The following is a 22,205-nucleotide window of genomic DNA, read 5'->3' as shown; positions in this document are numbered from 1 at the left end:
CGTCCATTCATGTACAGCGTATACGTGTTTCTCAAAAAAAAAAGTTTAGCATATACGTGAAGAGTTTATAAAATATGACTATCATGCCCTTACTTATGAAGAGGTATCGGCTAATCTGAGCCGTCCTTGTGTTTAGGGGGGGGGGGGTGTACCGAAGCAGAAGTGCAAAAAGAAATCCCGAGATTTTCAGTACCTTATCATCTATTGGTGGGTTTTTTTTTTTGCAACGAACGGCGGCAGTTAAGCATGTGCTTATTCTAACAGCTGGTTGGAAGTTGAATTAGTATATGCCTAATCATCAAGGGCTCAATCGGTTTAGAAGAAATTAAAACATATGAATTAGGAGTAGTATAGGAATTTGATAGGATGTCACTTGCCATCCTAAGAAAATGATTTGCCTCGTTCCTACGCGCAAAATGAGCTTTGAGTGGATGTGTAGTTTCCTTCAAAAAACACAGAAAATGAGTAGTATTCTTACGAAATTCATGTACGTGTTTCCTACAAACCGAATGCATATATAAGAAATTTTCCTCTGAAATACTTCTTCCTATGTTTTTCCTACGAAAATCCTTCAGACCGAATGAGGCCCAAATGGATTGGTGGTAGTATATAGCTATGGCCGTGGTTGCTATCTGGTTAGGATAGTCTTATTTTTTTATTAGGCTTGACTAACCAGCAACCTGGGGAGACGACTTGGGTGTCACGTAGGAGACGTCGGCAACTAATACCACCGCGACAAACAGCAGGGTATGGCCTATGGGTACTGGAACGAACATATATATGTAGGAGTAGTTGGTTCGTATTCTATTGGCGCAACGTCGCTTATCATGAAGAAACTTGAGTATGGTTGCTCTCATCTCTGCATCCCAGGACGTTATGTTTTGGGGGTGTTGACATTAAAAGTTCTCGGAATCAAAGTGGGATAATGGGGCAGCCGATCCAAAAGGGATCTCACTGAGCAACACAACGATAGATTGCCAACCTCCAGCATAAAATATGCCGGCATTCTCTTGCTCCAACGGAGATTCCTAGTTGTTGGGTGTAATATGGGTGGCTGGTTGTTTTCAGCTCCGTTGTTCTGGAGAAATTTTCTTGCAACAATGGCACTATCATCTTGTTAATAAGGGATTAGGCCCCACCGCCCCAGGACATGTGTCAAGGATGCACACGAAACCTTGGACGACAAAGGAAAAGAAAAATATGTAAGAGCAAAAGGATCACTACTCCCTCCAACCACTCTGCCTTCGTTGCACAAGACCAGACAAAAACAACCCTACTTAAACAAAAAGGTCAAACGAAGCCCAGAGTGCTTCAGAGAAAAGAGGCATCGATTAGTGTAAGGGTGATGGGCCAAGCCGATTATCAATTAGTACCGTCTGATTGACTAGAGTAAGGTCGGGGCAAGGCTTGTGTCAAATCTGATTAGCTAACATAGCAGTTTCATCACTGTACGGGCAAACGAGAGGGAGAGCGACGCTTTCCTTCAAGGCTCGGCCGGTACTGACTCGGGTAAAACTTTGATGTAATCAAAATCATAGTAGCAGGCTCCTTTGCCATATGCTCCAGCCGGGTAGACGCCATTAAAATGCTAGACCTACGAAGGGGCTACGAAGAGCTACGTGACCTTCCATCCCTAACCAATAAATAACCCCCGAATTCAACTGGATGGGCCCCTTCCCAGATTTCATCCAATCGGTCACGTAAGATCCCTTACGATAGGTGTAACGTTACTTTTTGTTGCTCATGATACCACATATGTCATTTCTTCACGAAACTTCACACGTGAGTAGAATGGGCGATCAAGTTTAATACCCTAAAATTTCATATATATAAAATCTATTATTATTACCAATTTTACTGGTCTAGCGGGTATGCATGTAACCATGTTCCAAGAATTCTTGTCCCATTACTTATGCTCTTTATAATAAATTGCTAAAGATATCGCCCCCCTTAAAAATTGAAGGAAAAATTGATGTGATGATTAAACAACAGATAGATCTTACATTGAACCTATAGAAATTGTTAGAGAAGTTCTTTGTGCTAAAACCAGGGTAATGTCATTCAGCGGACGATTCTCTAGGAAGGGTGGCAATTGCAAACATTTTGATGGCAACTTTAGTTACCACAAGGATGGGCAAAGATGACGATTTAAATTTGCAAGCACTGGCAATTTTATGATGAAAAACAAAACTACAGCATAGTTGTCATGCTCGCTAACTATGCTGTTTTAAATTTGCAATGCTCGTGGCAACAAAAATTGACCCTTAACAGGGAAGGCTCGTTGGCTATTGGGGTCATTATCCCTTGTTTTTTTCTTCCTTTTTGATAGACGCTCCTTTTTTTTTCTTAATACTTAGTACACCAAAAGCCATCTTTTGTCCTATAGTGTTTGGCAGACATTCCTGAAGTATTGTCCTAGAGAAAAAGTTTCTATTAACGAAAACAATGAACTGATCTCTCAAAAGACAGTTACAGGATATTTTACCCGCCAGCCCTGGTGCTTACCAGGAGGTACTACTGCCACCAGAAGAAGACAATGTCATTCCCGCGTAGCACAAATGACAAGGAAACACAAGGATCCCACAAGGAATGCACCTATAGGGAAGAGCAGGTGATTGTTATAAATGCCCGGTGCAGGACTTATGTAAGTAATAAAAGTTCGGATGGGCTTCTTCAGTGATTTGTACTCCCTCCTATGCAGCGATCACTTTAGCAGCTTCACGCTTGGCAGTAAACTCTAATTCCTCCGATGTGAAGGGAAGTGGCTTTGTGGGAGCAGGTAGTCGGCCAATGCTATCAACCTTGTCTCGTTGCTTGGGTGGAGGCCTCGCCACTTTTGGTATAAGGCGGCCCTTCTTTGCAAACCACTCAGGTTTGAGAAGTGCCCTGAACCCAAGCTTGTTGTAGTACACCAATCTTACAGTTCCACCTGCTGCTTCAACTGCAGCTTTCGCCCTTGCAGTCGCCCTTGATACCTGCCAATTTACATTTGATTAGGAAGGGATTCGTGAAATTTGAATACATAGTATATCAAATCCAATCCACAGTACCAATGTTCACAGCTGACCTAGTATGTGTAACCATTCTTTTAAGTTGAAAATGTTATATCTTAGTAATCAAAACAATATAATTTCACTTAAAAATACTCCCTCTATAAAGAAATATAAGAGCGTTTAGATCACTACAGAGGGAGTACATTGCAAGTAAAATCATGCTGGGTTTTTTTTGTCACTGTCATCGGCTATTAGTTGGGCACATGCCAAACAATATTCAGCAATAGAAAGCTATATTTACTACACTCACAGTTGGAACTACCTCATTGCCTCTACAAAAGAGTCACTATTTGTACTAAACATGATTGCAAGCAATAGACAGGCAGGTCATGCAAAGACATAATGAATGAGCACATTCTGTGATATCATTATAATGGATAAATGGCACCCGGCGGAACAGATACATTTACATGTTCGAATTATGTGTTATCGCATGTAGCACGAAACTGAACAGAATTGGACTATGAAAGCGTGCATGTTAGTCCTGAGAATGGAGTACTTGAAATGAACAAGAAACTATATGCTTATGAATATTGATAAGATTTAATTATTTCGAACTAGCTTCTGCTTGCCTCGAGATGAATTGGCCATTTGATTTCTTCTGCACCACGACCCATTAACCGAATCCCATCCTTTATTTGTTTCCCAATGGCACTTGTATCCTGATAAAGTGTGATAGAGAAGTTGATGTTGCAAAGAAGAAAACAGAAACATAGCTAGTTCAAAAAAATGACTGCAGTACCTTCAGGGTCTTCATTGTGATCAATTCAGAGGAATCAATTTTTCCAGCATTGATGAGCTTCGCAATTTTCCCCAGTCCACAGGGCTGACCACAGGGAAAGATGACCAACATCACACTATGCCCACGGTACCATTTGGGAATAAAAAATTGAACTTAAAGCATAATAAATAAACAAAGTAATTGTCAAGTTGTTGAACAAGTTCTACAATGAACATCCAGTTACCCAAACGAATACAAAAATTTTGCCATTATTTTGTAGATGTTGAAGTCAGACATTAGCATGGATCAAATAGCAACCACAATTTTCTGAAAACAATCACTGCATGAACTAGCAGAGATAGGTACATCACATATCATGTTGGAATACAATTTTAGGAGACTGAAAGATTGTAAAGCAAACAGAAAGTTACTCCACTGCTCAGTGCCGAACAGTATATCACTTCACAGTACCTCCTGAAGGATTTGGGAACATATGATAGATGCAATTCATTAGATTATAAATCTTGATGCTTTACTAGGTCTTATGCTAGATACAACTATATATTGTAAGAATATGGCATGTTCTTTTTGTGAGTCAATATGAACAGAAAAGGAAAGAAAAGAAAAAGCTAGAAATCGGCATGTTCTATTAAAAATATTCTTGCAGTGCTCTTCACAATCTAATCTATGTAACACTACAGAAATGTAACTCTGCCACATATGATACTTCTTTGAAACCTGCTTCTTGCATACTAACACGGCACCAAATAGTCCACACTGTACTAACATTAACTTATATATCCATCAATAGATTAGATAATGTGTAAACTTTAATTATAAGCCTAGGTTTCCTTCGCAAACAAATATCAAGTATAGAAATGTTGTCCAAACAATAGTTTACTCTGTAATAGATATGTCCAAAATCAGCACCCAATTAGTGCACAACACCTCAGGTCTTACAATAGATTAGCACAGTTCCACCTATTAGATTTATCCACCAAAGTTTGGCGACCAATTCAGTACACAAGCCACATATCTTGGCACTTGGTATGGATCCACCACTGCTCACATATACCATACTCTAGCTGATAAGGAGCCAGCATACTCTGCCCTCACTGTAGCTTGACCTATGACCATAATCTCTTGCTGTCTTCTCGGTACTTTCTATGTTATCTCAGCATGCCCATTTTCTCAAAGCTCATAAGTTCCTTAAAAATGGCCGCTGCTAGGTGAAAATCCACTATCCCGGCCTTTTCATAATGCCTATTAAGGTACTTTCATGCTGCCTTTTGCCATTTTTAACACAGAGTTCTATTGTTGTACACTGAGGAACAAAATGATCCAGAAGCTCGTCTAAGAGTTACCACCACAGATAGGGCACCAGTAAGCTCAGTCAGAAACTCCTTCGCCTAACTAAGGAGCATCTACGAAGGGGCAAAATCCTTATCAAGGTAGCACTCGGAATAAGCGGTGGTAAATTCAAAATATGTGAACTCCGTGCACAGAACACAGATCAAGCACCTTATGTGCAAAAATGTTGGCCCGTACAACTTCCGATCATCGAATCAAGCAACCTTCGGGGATGACAACTAGAGCACATACAGTACATGGAAATCAAGAAAGAAATGATTGATTCGTAATCAAACAACTTAGATCGCAAACAGCAAATGTCGCGTTGCTGCAAGGAAAGCAGATGAACAGAAATGCAAAGAGGGCCCTGGACCTGGAACGTGAGTGAGAAGCGGTTCTTGAAGCCGCGGCGGGGGAGACGGCGGCGCAGCGGGGTCTGGCCGCCCTCGAAGCCGAAGCGAGCGGTGCCGCGCGCCTTCTGGCCCTTGTGCCCGCGCCCCGCCGTCTTGCCCTTCCCGGAGCCGATCCCGCGGCCCTTGCGCGTCTTCTGCTGCGTCGCGCCGGGGTTATCGCGGATGTCGTTCAGCCTCAGCAGGCTCCCCGCCGTCCTCAGTGGCCGCGGCACCTTTGGTGGCCGCGCCGCCGGCGCCGCCGCTGACTCGGTGGCGTAGAAGTACGACGGTTGCCTGGGGGCGGGGAGGAGATGGGCGGGTGGGGCTGGAAGCGGGTGCCGGTGCGGTTGCGGGAGGCGGCGGGGGAACACGGTGGCGGTGGGGATGGTGCGGAGGAGCTGGGAGGCGCGGCGCAACATGGCTGCTGTGGTGGTGGGCTGGCGGCTTCCTCCACCGGTCTGGCTGCGCCGGGGGTTTAGGGTTAGAATGGACGGTTCCGTGCCATAAAACCTGAGCCGCTGGCCTAAAAATGGACGCCCAGGATCACGTCACGTGCAGTCTTTGCTGGTTAGGTTGTCTCGCGTTGAGGGCTTTGCCGACGCAACACGCACCCAAAAATCCTAATCCTCATCGCCGCCGGCGACCATGGTGTCGCAGCACGGCATCCTCCTCGCCGCGGGCCTCATATCCGACCACTTCGGCCCCCTCGTAGCGGTAAGACCCCTGTCCACCTCCTACCCTCTCGTCGCGCCCTGGTACTGGCATTGTGTCAGCGTGTTCGTGCGTGTGAAGCCCTAACTCCCGCCGCCCCGATCCCTTCTCGCAGAAGGTGTGCGACTGCCTCCTCCGCCACGGGGCGCTGCAGCTGACGGAGATTGTGCGCCGTCTCAAGCTCCCGCAGGGGCAAGTGAAGAACTCTCTCCTCGTCCTCATCCAGCACAACTGCGTTCAGGCCTTCTCATCGCCCAGAGGCAAGCCCATATGCGAATCCCTTGGCTATATGATTTGATTTGATTCGATTCGATGCCCTGCTAGTCCGTGACTCCATTAATTTTTCTGTGATTGTAGGCGATAGGACCATCACGCTCTACTTGGCCATCTTCGACAATGTCCTGCATCGGCTGCGCTTCTCAAAGTTCATCTCTATTATCCGCGCGGACATTCCAGAGGTGTGCACTTGATTTTAGTTCACGCTTGCTTGTTAAAAGCTGGGATTGATTAAAACAGCATCCATAATTCTCTGAATGCTGAAATCAGTGCGGAGCAGATGGTACTGTAGATTTATTTATTTTTTGCACCTTGTTATTCTCGTTGCTAGATGCATATCGGCCTTGATTAATGGTCTAGAGGCGATGGCAAGGAGTAACTGAGATATCTTGGAGTATTACACTTAAGATTATTAACATGCATCTTGACCTTGATTAATGATCTGGAGTTAATGACATGTGGTACTTGCAAATTTAGGTCGGGTCCTGAGGATGTCCTTTACTCTTTCATGATATCTAGCTACTGCAGTCACTGTTGGCAAATAGAGGCTAGCTAATCCTTTCTATCTGGAGTTTGCCGTTGAGCATAATCAAATTATTGTAGTGCTGTACGTCTGAACATTCCTCTTACTCTTCAAGATCATAAGGCATCATCTTTTTGTAGACAAACATTTTCCTCTATATGTAGTGCAAGATGAACCGTTTCATATTCGTACTATTTGACCACATTGTGGATGTCATTAGGAGGACAGGTGTGGTGTGTCTAGATATTTTTGTGAGACAACCTTAGAGTGTAATAGATGGAGTGGTGTTTCTCTGGCTGCACTGTTTGTAGTGTAGTGCCAGACTCCTGTAATTTGGTTTGCTCCCTTATATAAAAATAAGGTACGCCATTGGCGTACTCTGAAAAAAAATATTCATACTATTTCAGCTTGATCATTCCAATTTTTTAAACTAATGCTGTATTTAGTTATTTACATTCTCGATCCATCCTCCGGGTTAATCTCTAAGCATGCTACACTGTGGTGCATGGTACCATGTATGACCTTATTAGGGGCGTCAAGGCTCTGTATTATCCACATTATTGGACTACTATATTTTATAAAATACAAATATGGTTAAGATTTTCCTGTACGATTAACATTTTGTATTTTCTCACATATTCATATTTGTACTCTGCCCTGAGGGTTGAGAACTTGTGCACTCCGAAATCCCCCCAATCCATAAAACTAGAGTATGTTGAATCTGAACAAGCAAACACTTTTGCAGAAAGATGGTCATATCTGCATTGCATAAAATAAGTTGCCTTGTATCACACAGGATGATTTTAGTTGTAATTTATTAGTTGAACTATTTGTATTTTTACTCAATATATCAATATACATATTTAATTGGACTAGTGTTATAAAAGTCATTAGGTTCTAGGTTTGATGCTTGTGATGTTGTGGCCATTCCCTATTCTCCACCCATGGTAACAGAGGCGGGTTGACAGGGCAAGGGGAGAATGCTGTTGGCTGTGGGGAGGAGAATGCCAGAGAGAGGAAGTTGGATGGCACAATGGTTTGAATTGGATTAGCATGACCCAAAGACTACCTGATACTACTGAATGGCATTGAGATATTTTCCGATGCAAATATCTGTTGAATTCAGTGCTCTTTAGAGTACATGTACACAGTCTGAATGAGAAATAACCAGAGATAACCATGCAGTTGGCATGGTATGGAGACTGATTCTAGCTCTCGGCAAGTGAAGGAATCATCGGAAATATGCGGATATGTAATGCGATACACAACAGCCTAACAGCTTAGTGGATGTGCAGGAGGATGAGTCTTATATTGCTTAACAATGATAACTGGTAAAAAACATATTAGGTGGTTGTAAAATATGTCTCCAGTTAGCATGGCGATGTGAAATGCTAATTTGTTTAGTTAACGATTAGTTTGTCAGTTGTTTCAAAAATAAAACATGTCACTTATCTTAGTTCTTGATATGATCCCTTTTTAGGTGTTCAATAAATATGCTGGTAATTATTGTTTGTGATAGGCTGGTAGTTGATAGAGAAACTGACAGATAACATACCTTGCCTGAACTTACATTCTAATTGTCCTGGTGCTATTTTTGTTACAAATGTGTGATCGTTTCCGGGCCGTTCTGAGAAGAAAATAAAGTTAATTTTAACATTGTGCCTACAATCATTCAGTACTTGGAAGTTGTAACTTTTCCAAAGTTTATGACCTTATGCATAGAACTTATGTATCTTGCAGTCAGAAGCTCTTATTGAGGGATTGCTTCAGAATGGTAGGCTAACATTTGACCAACTTGTGGGACGCACAATCTCTAAAGTGCCAGAAGGTATGTCCTTTTAATTTGTTGAAGTTGTTATTGGATCATCCACTGTTCTTTTTATGATGTTATTGTCTTTCCTCTTTTTCCCATAATCTTTGATATTTGCCGGTGATGGTGACTATTGCTGTTGCCTGATAATGGGTCATCCATGTTACAGGCACCATCCGACCAGCAAGGGAAGAAATACGAATGAACTTCAACAGACTTGTGTATGCACGTTATGTGGAACGTTGCCCAAAAGCTGAACCCTATTTCAATCCACAGGAAGATGAACAATCTACAGGTGCAAGGAGAAGAGTTCCAAAAGTATGCAAAGCGATTCCCTGTTATGGACATTCCTGGTCATTTTAATAGGCCTCTACTTTTATCAATGTTCAAAAAAGCGGAAAACATAAGCGAAGCGGAAGGCCACAGCTTAGAGCAATGGGCGCTTACTTAAGCATGCTTAAGCATTTTTTGAAATTGGCTAGAATTTGACAGATTTTGAATAATATACATAGTAAAATAGGAAACATGGCACATGGATAATTGATATAGCATCTAAAATACAGTTCACACCATAGCAAATACACATCAGGTTCACATAGCAAGCAAGATAACAACTAAAATGCAGTTCAGTTCAAATAGTCATAACCTAATAGAGATCATGTGCCAGAATTTTGCCAGAATATGAAGGAAATAGTTCCCGAACAGAGCCTAATAGTAAGATAAATGGCATATTACCATTATTGCGCAAGCAGACAAGCAAAAGCAGTTCAAAAACAGCCAAATTTAAGAAAAAACGCTTAATCTACCGCTTAGGGCAAAAGCGAAGAGGTTTGCCATCGCTCAGCACTTAAAAACGCTTTCTTGAACACTGACTTTTATAGTTTTCTACTGTAAACTAATACAAATGCATGCAGGATTGGTAGAAGCTGACTAAGCTTGTTAGTTTACTAACTTGGTCTTTTAATTAGACATCTTAGCAAAGGGCTAATTAGCTAGCTCACTGGTTTGGGTCCTTTTTATGCATGTCCAGTTGACAAAATCATCTTACTCTTAACTCATAGTCATCACCTGTGTACACTTTGTGAAAACTGATAATTATTAGTGCCAAGATCTCGATGCTTTAATAATGTATTACTGTTCTTTCTTCTGTCGATATGCACTGTGTATGATAGTCAGTTACATGATCTTAGAAAATTATCTTTGTTACAGACTGCCGAGGAGGTTCTTTCACTTGAGCAGAAAGTTGTCAATACTGCAACCCTTTCTGATCCAGAAAGGTTTTCTGAGATCCCATACAGCATGGAGGATGCATCAAAAACGAATGATTGTCCTCATAACGCTGTTGCGGGTGCTAAGGTGGTGTACTCTTTCTACTTATCTTCACCACCATGTTATGCAGTGACTTCATGTTACGGGAAAAATTGGTATTTGTTGTTTCGGCCATCCTGTTGTTAAATGAGAAAAGGCAAAGTGATATATGTAGATTGTTTGTTAATGGCGAAGGCATTTTCTGAAAGTATTGGTAGGAACTGGCAAATGCAGCAACAACATGCAATTAACTGCTTTTATCATCATGTAATTCTCTGCGTCGTTATTTCATCAGCGGAAACACGGAGCCTTTGAGGTAGATGAAGAGCTCAACTCAACAATTGCAGAGAATGAAGTACTTTGGCGGGTAAATTTTGAGAAATTTATATTCTGTCTAAAGAAGAAGGTATGTTGCTGTTATCATAGCATTACTATGGGTAGCATATTTATGCAGGTGTCTTCATCTTTTTATCTGCAGTGTTGTTTCTGTAAAAAAAATCCTTGCTTGCATTGGGTCTTCTAGAAGTAGGATACCTACCAAGGCATTCTATTCTACAAAACGATAGTGAAATGTATTGCTTCGGAAGAGGAGTGGGGTTGGGGTGGGGTTGCTGCTGCCATGAAGAAAGGATTGTAATGTAAACCCCAAAGTGAGATGAAGTTAGTACAGTAAAAAGAGGACAAAAGAAAAAGGGAATATACTCCTTCATGAACATATAAGAGCTTCTGCATTGTATTGAATCAACGTTGCTACATAGCCATGCTACCTCAGTGAAAACCATACATAGAAAAAGGAACAGCAGAAATTAGCTCCCGTTCATCTCTGTTCCCTCTCTCTCTCTCTCTCTCAATCTCTCTCTCTCTCTCTCTCTCTCTCTCTCTACCACTGCCACTGTTATTTCTCCTGAAACCAAGACAGAATAGTGATGGTAGGCCGATGAACATGAGCAGCGTCTTCCTTTATCTTGACAATGTTCTTGACTGTGGAGGAGATCTTGGAGACTATCCAAGGGTTTCTGCGGCGTGGGAATGAGTCCGAGCTGCTCCTCGGAGTGGACGAGCCAGAGCTGCAAGCGATGACAGAGCACTGAAGCAGCAGCCGGCAGCTAGGGTGGGCATGTTGTTGTATGGGCCATGAAAGTTATTCTCTCATGCTGTGGTCGGCTTCAACTTAAGAGTTTGATGCTAGGATTATTTCCCAGCTTGAACTTATCGTTCCATTGTACAATATGAACTCGGTAACATCTATTTAACCGGTTTGAGATGCACATCAGAGATGCCGTAAGGATTGCCTGTTATGTGTAATGTACAGGACCGTGTTGTTGTACCGCATCTGCCTTTTGTGCCGAATAAGTTAAGTTGAATGAGGATTATTCACGTAGCAGCACCGCCTTCCCCCACCCCCTCACACCCCCACAAAAAGAGAGTAGAGAATGCTGATTTCATTTTGATATATTTTTATTTGTGTATGCATGAGTGGTGCAGCTGAAGGAATCATGCAATTTGACTTTGTTAATCCCCACTTCATGTTTTCCTTCTTGCATTAAAGTTTTGTGCAGACCGAAAGAAGCCAAAGCTGAAGGTTGGCACACATCCTATCTGGGAGTCATTTTTTGAAGCTAACTTACCTGACAAAGATACAAACTCTGGTAGTACCCGATATCAATAGCTCAAGTATCCTTTCAATAGTAGATCCAGGAACACTGTGATTTTATTTATGGCTTTACGCTTTTATGGCTTTACGTTCACACATGGGCTTGTATGAACACAACTATTTTTAACCTGCATTGCTGTTTTTAAATTCCATCGGTTCTGGTCTTGCCTCTTGGTGGTGAGCATTAACTAAGAAATGCTAGTTTCTGTTTGAGCTATTTATTTTAAATCTATAGCTTGGCAGTCTTGAATGAGCCAGATTAGGGAATGCCATATGCTAGATTATTTCCTACGGTGGCAAATGGTTGTTAAAATCACGCCTTCTGTGATTTGATTTAGCTTTTTACTCTCTATTCGATTTGAAGAAAGGATAGAACGAATTTAGTACTCCCTCTGTACACTAATATAAGAGCGTTTAGATCACTACTTTAGTTTACCTGATATTAGTTTACGGAGGGAGTACCTCATTAGGTTAAATGTATATGAATATTTTGCGGAATCAGTACCAGCACAATGCCTCCCAAGATACCAGGTAGGCAAGTAACCAACTTGCTGAAGTACCAATGTACCATGACAATTTATCACTGAAGTTACATGGTTTCAGTTTCATTGATATAATATCACTAGAGGGGGAAAAGACCATCCTCGCAAGCAGTTGTGAATTATTTCCAACGAATATAACATTGAGTTCCCTTTTTTCAGTGACATCATCAATAAATGGTATTTTGGAGAAACTAGGACAAAAGGAAGGAGGTGCGGCAATGTCAATTGGTGACATAAAACCAGTCCTGCTGGATTTACAGTGTACTACTTCCGATGGGGAAGAATTTACTTTTGGTAAGTTACTGTTGATATTTTTAGTCTGTATAAGTTGAATACATCGAAGTTCTGTTAGTTAAGTGCCCGACATGAAGCCCAGTTCAAGCTTGCTAGAAATGAACTTCTACGGTTCGGAAATCAAAACTTGCCACTAGGCAATGGATGCCATAAGGAAACTGATTTCAGTCCAGTCCAATTCCTGGATTGAATTGTGGTAGCTTATTGTCTTAATTATATTTGAACTTTGGATATGATCATGTGAACCAGTCCACACTCCACACTTCCAGATAAGGAGACATGTTGGTTGGTCTATACAAGGAAAAAGTACTATAGCTATGACATCTTCCATTGTTTTCATAATTAGTTCGAGCCTAGTTACCATTAGGTTGCTGATACTGACGGCCTGCTATTCCATGAAATTGTGATGTATGCAGTGATAACAAAATATTCAGCCGAAGCGTGAAAAAGCCTCTAAACAGCTGGAAATTATGTTGTAGAAACTTACTTTCCTTGTTACTTGTCTTCCATTCTAAACTCTGGATGCTCAAATTTAGTATGCCAACCTTGAGTTAACATCATAAGTTCTTTTATGTAAGATTAAAAACACTTGATGTTTAAATTTAGTTTGCCAGCCTTTGAGTGAACATCATAATTTCTTTTTGTAAGATTCTCATGACAGTGGTACTGTTTTTCCTGTAGATTTACGCAAAATGGTTGAAGCATGTAGAAATGAGGAGGTACCAGATTGTGCTACTGTTTCATGGTTTATTTGAGTTAAAAGACACTCCCCTGTCCTTTCCGTACTAACAGTTGACATGCACATGTCTTTTATGTGTGCATTATAGATAGAGTCGCTTGTGAAAAAGAAATACGGGCAAGAAGCTTTTACAATCTTTAGGCTATTGGTCACACAAGGTTGTGCAGTTGAGACAGATCAAGTAAGTACTCTTACACATTGAGGAAATTGTAGAACTATGCTTTGCTATTGTTGTCAATCTCGTTTGGTTAAGAAAGCTTCTGTTATGCATTAATTTTATTTGTGTGATCCTGTTTTATGATTGTTTATTTGATGGCATGGCTTCCTGTTGCAAACCGAAGTACACAAATCTAAACTTTGATTGCAAATGTGCAGATTATTGACACAACAATTCTGGACAAGCAGATTGTTCATTCAACTTTGTACAAACTATGGAACGACGGCTACATAGATACAGAGGTCTGTTTCCTAGTGTCATCAGAAAAAGTAGTATTTCTTGCTTGGAGGGCAGAGAGAATGACAATGATAACCCTCCTTGCTTTAAATGCTAGTTGTGCGATAACTTCACTGCTTTGATGGTCTACTACTTTACTATACAAGGCAGGTGGTCCATATTAGCCTTACGAATGCATCATGAATTCATGATATATTGCGTTACTTTCATCATAAATCTGCATCATTTATAAGCATCAATGCAGTTTTAAAAGGCTATTTAGCATTTGGGACAAAGCTTGTAAACAAACTTGATAAGTTAGTTAATACAAGAGTAAATGTCTAAAGTTTTCTTGACACATTAAGTACTTGAACACAAATAATATCCAGTTATATGTTCTAGTTATGTGAATGGTGCTCGAACACCTTAACCCACACTTTCTGAGTTTTGTAGTGTGGTAATTGGTAATACCGCAAAAGTTTAGAACTTCTTGCACCCATAAGTTTCACCAGCTCAAGAGCATATCTAGGTGCTTTATTAAACACTCATTCCTTAAAATGATTGTAAGTAACTAATGTAAATTTACTGAACAAATACCAGTTTTAGGGAAGATCCTTCAAAACAAATTAAGGATAAGGAATGGGAAAAGTTTAGAACTTCTTGCACCCATAAGTTTCACCAGCTCAAGAGCATATTTAGGTGCTTTATTTAGTTGCAAATTTGAAGGAATGAGTGGGTTATAAGGAATCTGCTAGAGAGGCTCTAATGCTGCATTAGCATAGTTGGAACTATCCATAAATAATACCCGTGGAAGTGATTCTATTGGACTGATACAGTAGAAAATTAGCTGGAACTAGGAAAGTGGATGCATCTGCTATTGCTGTTTTTGGCTTCTGTTGTACCCCAAATAAATGTTTGCACTAGGTGTTTGACAAAATGATATGTTCTTAAGTCACATAGAATGGTATTTTTGCTCCACACGTCACCCATGGCAGAGTTATCGTCTAGCAATTCTTCTGTAGCAACTTTCAAGTTTCAGTTACTTTCCTGGAGCAATAGTTCAGAGCTTCCACACTACTGCAGTTCTGCTACCTCAGTTTCAAGCTAACCTAAAGAACTCGCTATGGCTTAAAGCTAGGAGAACTTGTGTAGTAAATTACAGGATATAGATATCCTGTAAGTTTATAAGTAACAAAAAATATGTCTCATTTTGTGCTTCTGTTCACAATAATTCTATTATGTTTACAGAAAATCGCTTCCGCAGCAGGAACAGGGTACGCACAGTTTTTTGTATGGAGAGCCAAAAATACATTTCGTGAGCAGTTCATCGATAATCTCTACCATGCTGCTTTGAACTTGCGCCAGATGGTGAATTACATTGCTGAACTTCTACTCGAGGTTATCATCTAATGATCACCATTACAGTTTTCTAGCTGTAAGCTGAGCTTTCCTATGCAAAAAATTGTTTATTACTTTTACGTTTCATTAATTCAGGATGCACGTCAGGATTGGTTGCTCTATTGCCCATATGTTTATCATCACAGTACATACATGACTATATAATGTGTTTATGCCATATCATAGTTGCAATTCAGTTTGTTTGTTTCTTTACTGAGTCGTACTTTCATAGCGTTATTTGGTTGGGATCAGGCTTACATTATTAGTTCATCCCAAATGCAGAGCAGGAAGATACGCAACCATATATCGAGGCCAATAATTTCCTCTGCTCCCATATAGAAAACCTTCGTTAGAAACAACTCTCAAGTTACTAGATTGAAGAATCAATTAGGCTGAGATCAGTTTACATTAGCACCATCGCTGGGGTTTGGAAGTTGTAGGACACCTGATGTGCAATGCACGTTCGTCATAATAACAAGAATAATGTCTGTCAGCAATATGGGATTAGTTGCCACCATGCCATCTTACTAAATGAACCCTTGTTGAAACTAACTTTGTTGGCTTGAAGCAGATTTTACTTGCAGAGATGTGTGCAACCCGACCTCAACTCACGAATTGTTTAAATATATTGTGTATTGCAGGGTTCGAAGGACGAAACAAAGCTGCGGAACAGAAAGAACATTTTGATCCTGGCCCTCACTAGACATGATGACTCTCTCATGCTGTTCCATGATTTTTGAGAATACAGGTGAGTCTACCGTGAATGTAGAACGGAATCCAGGCTGTGAAGTTGGACAACTGAATTAATATATCTTAGGCTCGTAGCTGATTTCACCTATGGGAAATTCATTTACGCTGCATGTTTTGAGATCTTCGCTATCGCATTTTGCCATTGTTGTGTTTGGAAATTCCACAGTTTGGTAATATCCACCATGCAATTGGTACGGTAGGAGGAATACTATTCCCACCGACCTGCTGATTTTCCACTCGTCATCCGGAATGTCAGGCTATCCATTCGGTTCGTCTGGCCAAATGCCACTCGTACCGGCAGGCAGGCAGGCCACCGATGATTGGAAGCGGATAATCACAATAATTCGCAAGTTGCGGGGGCGCCGATGCTGCGCCACTTGGAGCGGCTACCATTATCTATCTATCAATCCGCGCGCGAGAGGTAGAGGTCGCAAGCGCGTCGTCATGCACGTATGACCATGGACTTTTGCGAGCCGTATCGCACCCATGTGCGCACACACATGCATGAAGCAACCCTACAGCTAATGCGCGCGCATACGGCCAGGTCAACTGCTGCAGTTAGCTGGAGACAAATAACGATTCTTTCTTTCCGCAAGGAAAAAGTCTAAAATAAACCTTGAAGTTGTAGATGAAAGCTAAATCAAACCCTGAACTTTGAATCCCGGAAATTGACACTCTGAACTTGTAATCCCGGTCTATTTTGGACCCTATACCTGTTTGGCACATCGGGAATACAACAATCCCGGTTGGGATTACCAGCTACTCTCACGGACAAGAATTTGGGCCGGCCCACTATAGCAAAACAAGAATTCGTGAGGTTTAAAAAATGTCCGCACATTTCTAAAATTGTTCAGAAGTTAAAACTGTTCCTGTTTTCTATTTTTCGAACAAATTCAATTCTTTTTGTGTTTTTAAAAACTGTTTGGAATTTTTAAACTCTATTAGCATTTTAAAAAACTGTTTGTGATTTCAAAAAAATTACATTTGTCAAAAAATGTTCAGAATTCCAACAGTTTTTCACATGATTTGAAAAATGTTTCGTATTTTTAAAATTGTGTCACATTTTTTAATAATGTTTTTGGTATTTCGTAAACTATTTCATAAATAATGTATTTATAAAATGTTTCAGATTGTTGGCCAGCTCACCAGACATAAAGCAAGTTTTTTTTCCTTAACAATGGGACATAAAAATTCTTTCTTTCTTTTTCTTATCGGGTGACCTAATAATTTCAACACAAAAAAACATGCCCTGGAGTTGACCTTGGGACCTGGTAGCCACTACAGTAGATAACTATGGCTGACATAGTCAGAGGCCCGAAATATTTAATCAGAAACCAAATCATCGAACTTTGAAAATATGTTTTAGGGGCAAACAAGTATTGAAAACGTATTTATATATGAAATATTTGAACATTTATAAAGTGTGAGAACTTTTTGAAAATTCTGAATACTTTTAAAAACTAACAACTTTGAAAAAGCGAACACCTTTATAAACATTTTTTGCAACCTGAACAAAATTTTGAAGTGCTCACGAGTTTCAAAAAATGTGTTTGCGACATTTTCAAAAAAATGTGTGTGCAATGTAAAAATATGTTTGCGTGATGTAAAAATATGTGTCATAACCTTAACTGAATATATGTGGCATGTCCTTGAAAAAAGTGTATGCAGATTTAAAAATATTGAACCACATAAAAGGGTGTTCATGTAGTTTTATAAAATGTTTTTTGTCATTAATAAAATGTAAAACATGTATTTGAAAAAATATTACCATGTATTCAAAAAGTTTTTAAAACATTTAATTTAAAAATGTACATAATGTATTTGAAAATATCAAAAGTTTATCCAAAAATATTTAATGTGTGCGTCAAAAATGTACATTGGATATTGAGCAAATTTAGACATGTGTAAAAAATGAAAAATGAAAAGAAAACGCAAAAAGAAAGAAACTAAGAAAACCAGATTAGTGCGCGTGCGCGAGTAAGTGCGCTACTGGGCCGGCCCAATTAGAAAATCCCGGCTACGTTCTGTCAAGGTTTAAAATAGACCGGGATTAGAGAGTTTGGTATGCTTATTTCAGGGATTGAGAGTTCGAGGTTTGATTTAGCTTTCGCCTATAAATTGAAGGTTTGTTTTGGACTTTTTCCTTTCCGCAATGATAAGAGAGTCCCCCCACTGATTCGGCCTTGTTCCGCGGGGAATGTTCGACGGCGTACCAACCTCCATAAACAACGGTGTAATGAGAGCAAAAGTCTGTACGTACGTACACAATCGATCCGCCTGTACAGATGGATAGATATATTGTACGTGCTTGCGTATGATTGTGTCCACACATTGTACGTACGCAGTACGTTATCTACACCGAGCGGTGAGGCGCTGCTGGTAGCGATGGCGTGTTACCATGCACGCGCTTGCGATTTCTGGGATTTTGTGTAGTCCAGCTGGTGAGTGACAATCTCGCATCTTTGTTTCCTTGTGCCTTCTGAAAGCTCCAAGCCAATTGGTCGTGCCTTTTCTTGCTGCTACTGTCCGTGCGCTGTTACCGATCCCCATGTAGCACATTATATCGGCTACCATTTGAACTTTCTAGCTCCATATATATTTATATAGCTTTTGGAGCGTGAACTCAACTTCCCGATTTGGTATTGCGGAAACTTGTGGAGACAGATGCCACGCTTGCCAGTCGGCACTCAGGAAATGGCACGATGAGCAGCTCGGTGCACGTGTTCTGAACCTGAATTTCGCAGTGCGTAGCCGAGTTTTACGTCGCTTCAAGGAAGGGAAGGCTCCATTGCTGTGGGGCTGAGTGGTGACGATCGACTCGACTCCTATGCCTGCTACAACAACCAACCCATTTAGTTAGATTCACGGCTTGCAATGCAAGCAATCCCTTCTGGCCCAGAATTGCCCCACACACACACACAGACGCACGCACGCACACGCAAAATAGCACCGTGCTATTCTCCTCGTCACCTGGGCTGGGATAGAAGGATTGGTTTCTAGTGCTACTATTTTATTTACGTCTCGCTGTGCATGATAAGACCAGTGGTCACCCACCCAGCGTGCAGTGAGATCCGGAATACGCGTGTGACATACGTACTGACCACCAACGCAGACATCCTCCAACCTACTCCTACAGATCGACTAGAAAAATTCGGGCCGCGGGAGGAATCCCCTGTGATTGACAATTGAACGTAAGCGCGGCCTTAGTCATCGTTGGAAAGGCCTTAACCCTAATGAATCAGCTCGCAGGCAGAGCTGTTTTTGCTCCCGCGCTGCTAGTGGACTACGGGCTACGGCACACATGTGAGGGTGCTGCTGCCCTGCGGTAATGTGGTCAAATGGACGATGAGCTGGAGGCCAGGCACCAATGGAGTACCACCATGTGCCGTGACAGAATATGTTGCCGCCTGGGCATGTGGCCTTGCTTCCTTCCCCGCCCATCCTGCGGCATTCAGCAGTAGTCGCGGACAAATTTTGAATCCTGTGGCTTCGCTTTTGGGAACTTGTTGCCAATCAATACCGGGTCGTGTCTGATCGGGCACCAGGCCACCAGCTCTGCGCGCGCGGCGTCGCGTGGGAGTGGGATTCGGGGTGGACGCCCCTTCGCCCCGTCACGCATGATCGCCCCGGTTACACGGAGCACCAATCTTTTTTTTTTCTCTATATACTAGGAATATCGCGCTTTATTGATCAAGGATAACAAGTGAAAGTGTCTCCCGGATACAATCCAGAGTTACATGAAAACTAGAGCCATCAAATGACTCAGAAGATCTAGTCAGAATATGTGCCGCGACATTTGAGAAACGATTTATCTTTATCTTTATCTTTACCTAATAAAAATAAAAATAAAGTGAATTGGGTTTCTGTCGTCCGTCATTATAATTGCTCTCAGAGTTAGCACAAATTACCCACTCTGCCATCCGTAAGTAAAACGATTCGGGTTATTTCAAAATAGCCGCCGGGTTTGGTTCTTAAAGAATGATACGCTCATGAAACACAAAAATAGAGCTAGCCTGATGGCTAAGGCGTTGGTCTACCGCACAGGCGACCACGGTTCGATCCCTGCTTCCCCACCACTTTCCACCCCTTTTTTCTCAATACGAAGCGCCCCTCCTCCTCTCATTCGCCCTAATGGGTCGGCCCATGTGCGGATGGTGGCGCCGCCTGTTTTCTATTTTGCTTTTTACCTTTTCATTTTCATTTTTCATTTTCCTTCTTTCAATTAATTCGAGATTTTCAAATGAACCAAATTTAAAAATGGTGTGAGCTTTAAAAATATATTGAGAAATCATAAACTCTTTATGAATTCAAAAAATATTTGAAAATCATAGAATCTTTATGATTTTTTTTAAAAATGCATATGTTATAAAAATATTCACAAATCACAATAAATGTTCATGAAATAAAAAAATGGTCAAAAAATTTAAAAAATAATCCAGTATTAAAAACATGTTCTGGAAATAGAAAAAAAGGTACATGAATTATAGAAAATGTTCCAAAATTAAAACATATCTGTAAATAATGAACAAAACGAATCATCGCTTGCGTAGAAGTTTTATTAGGGGATCCGTGGAGGTCGTTTTATGATTTTATTTAGTGCCTTGCGTCGGGTTAAAAAATGGTCTTCATGGTTCATACAACGCTGAGCTCAAAACAATTGACGCATCTTCCTGTAGGTTAGTTTTTGTAAGCTATGCGAAAATGATAAATGTCTATTTTGCCTTCATACACATCTATATTTATTCTGGTACCACCGTACTGGTTATGATAAACATGGCTACGCTAGGTCAAGACGAGGCACATCATTCATCACTCTAGCTCAGGCAGGATCTATCAATGCAGTTTGCTCAGCCAATTTTTTTTCCGTTGTGACGCCTTAAGAAAACAAATCGTGATCAAATCATCACATGTTTAGTTTTTTAAATGACCTTTTAGAATTCCCTTATTTCATCATGACTTTTAAATAACTCTTATTTCATCATGACATCACTTAGACATAGTTTGTTAAATGATTAGTTTGTCAAATGATATTTTAAAAGTCCTTATCTCATCCTGGCATTTGATTCAAATTTTTTATATCTATCACACCTGCATAATCTCTCGTTGCAACGCACAGGCGTATTTGCTAGTAAGAATAAAGCGAACGGACAAGAAGAACGACGTCAACTCATTGATATCAACAGTAATGAGCCCCACCGGCAAGCGATCAATTGTTGAAGCATTGATTCTCTGGATAACGGGCAAACAGTTTGACTAGAAAATGGTCCTTGGAAACTCTTCCTGACAGGTACTCCCCCCGTTTCTAGTATAAAGTTGGGTCATCTATTTTGGAACGGAGGGAGTAAGAGCCACCGCATGCAATAGCCCCAGTGTTTCAGCTAGTTCCAGAGAGGTAACCTCATCAATATGCTCGCGGCAAGCCAGCAAGCAATCACGGAGCACCAATCTTGGTGTTGTGTTTTGCGTCCTCCCCGATAGACTAGGAAAAAAAATAAAGAATCGTTGTGCGTTCGGCAAGACTGGCACGAGCGAAAGTGAGAATGTGCTCTTGCAGCGGCGAACAAAATAGTCTTATTAAATCTGGAACAAAATTTAGAGAAGACAAATAGTGAATTATTTCTTACTCTTATTTTTGCAGGATAGATATATCTTTTTTTAATTAGAGGTTAAAGATTTGCCTTATACATTAATTAAGGAGTTTAGAGTTTTCTTTACAAAAGCAAAAATAAGATTACATGGCCATTACTCTCCTGGCATGATATAGCCGTGTTTTGCGCCAGAGGTGACCCAAAGGTTGGCCTCGCATTGAATGTTTGATAGTAGGATGAGCGGGAGGGAAGACTTGTGGCGGAAGACTCTAGCATTTCTCTCGCACCAAATGGTCCAACAAGTTAGCATGGTAAGGGAGGCTAACGCTCCACCAATCCTTAATGGAGCGCTCATCAATCCATGATGAAGTGTCCATGTAGTCGAGGTTGAGCCATCCCTTGATCATGCCCAAAATCTGATGGTGTACCGGCACTTGAAGAAAATGTGGCCAACAAATTATGTAGCATGCTTGCAAAGCGGACAGAGGCCATCGTTTGCCATGTCCTTTCTTCCAGTCTATCTGCCATCGAAATACGGTTTGGAATTGCCAGTCAAGCAAAGAATTTCTTCTTTGGAGGGCTCCAGGCCTTCCAAACCACGGAGCTCATGGGTGAGCGAGCTATCCCTAGAAGTTGGGCATTGTACATGGATGTGGCGGAGTA

At 41.0% G+C, this 22,205-nt stretch overlaps 2 protein-coding genes across 7 annotated transcripts; one reads left to right on the top strand and one right to left on the bottom strand.

Annotated features, from left to right (window-relative positions):
- Positions 1–2,416: 2,416 nt before the first annotated feature.
- Positions 2,417–6,021, bottom strand: LOC123070581 (50S ribosomal protein L15). The gene is made up of 4 exons (XM_044493842.1): positions 5,498–6,021; positions 3,796–3,879; positions 3,626–3,715; positions 2,417–2,975 (listed from the first exon to the last, which is right to left on the bottom strand). The coding sequence occupies exons 1-4, from the start codon at positions 5,933–5,935 to the stop codon at positions 2,694–2,696; spliced, it is 894 nt and encodes a 297-aa protein (XP_044349777.1). The 5' UTR covers positions 5,936–6,021; the 3' UTR covers positions 2,417–2,693.
- A 16-nt stretch (positions 6,022–6,037) lies between these two features.
- LOC123070579 (DNA-directed RNA polymerase III subunit RPC3) lies at positions 6,038–16,115 on the top strand. Of its 6 annotated transcripts, none has more exons than XR_006433833.1 (15): positions 6,038–6,230; positions 6,343–6,487; positions 6,585–6,685; positions 8,767–8,854; positions 9,006–9,154; positions 10,046–10,192; positions 10,440–10,550; positions 11,694–11,793; positions 12,500–12,634; positions 13,316–13,353; positions 13,462–13,554; positions 13,749–13,832; positions 13,925–13,973; positions 15,055–15,204; positions 15,846–16,115. XR_006433833.1 is itself a non-coding variant. In XM_044493841.1 (14 exons), exons 1-13 carry the CDS (start codon positions 6,162–6,164, stop codon positions 15,158–15,160), a joined length of 1,350 nt encoding a protein of 449 aa, XP_044349776.1. In that variant the 5' UTR covers positions 6,038–6,161; the 3' UTR covers positions 15,161–15,204; positions 15,846–16,115. The 6 variants fall into 6 exon arrangements, 3 of the variants coding, with proteins under 3 accessions (XP_044349776.1, XP_044349773.1, XP_044349774.1); XR_006433834.1 differs by having other exon boundaries at positions 15,055–15,241; XR_006433835.1 differs by lacking the exon at positions 13,925–13,973 and having other exon boundaries at positions 15,071–15,241.
- Positions 16,116–22,205: the final 6,090 nt, after the last annotated feature.

This window comes from Triticum aestivum, chromosome 3B (genome assembly GCF_018294505.1).
Source record: "Triticum aestivum cultivar Chinese Spring chromosome 3B, IWGSC CS RefSeq v2.1, whole genome shotgun sequence".
In the NCBI taxonomy this organism is placed as follows: Eukaryota; Viridiplantae; Streptophyta; class Magnoliopsida; order Poales; family Poaceae; genus Triticum; species Triticum aestivum.
This window is presented reverse-complemented; position numbering and strand designations above follow the sequence as displayed.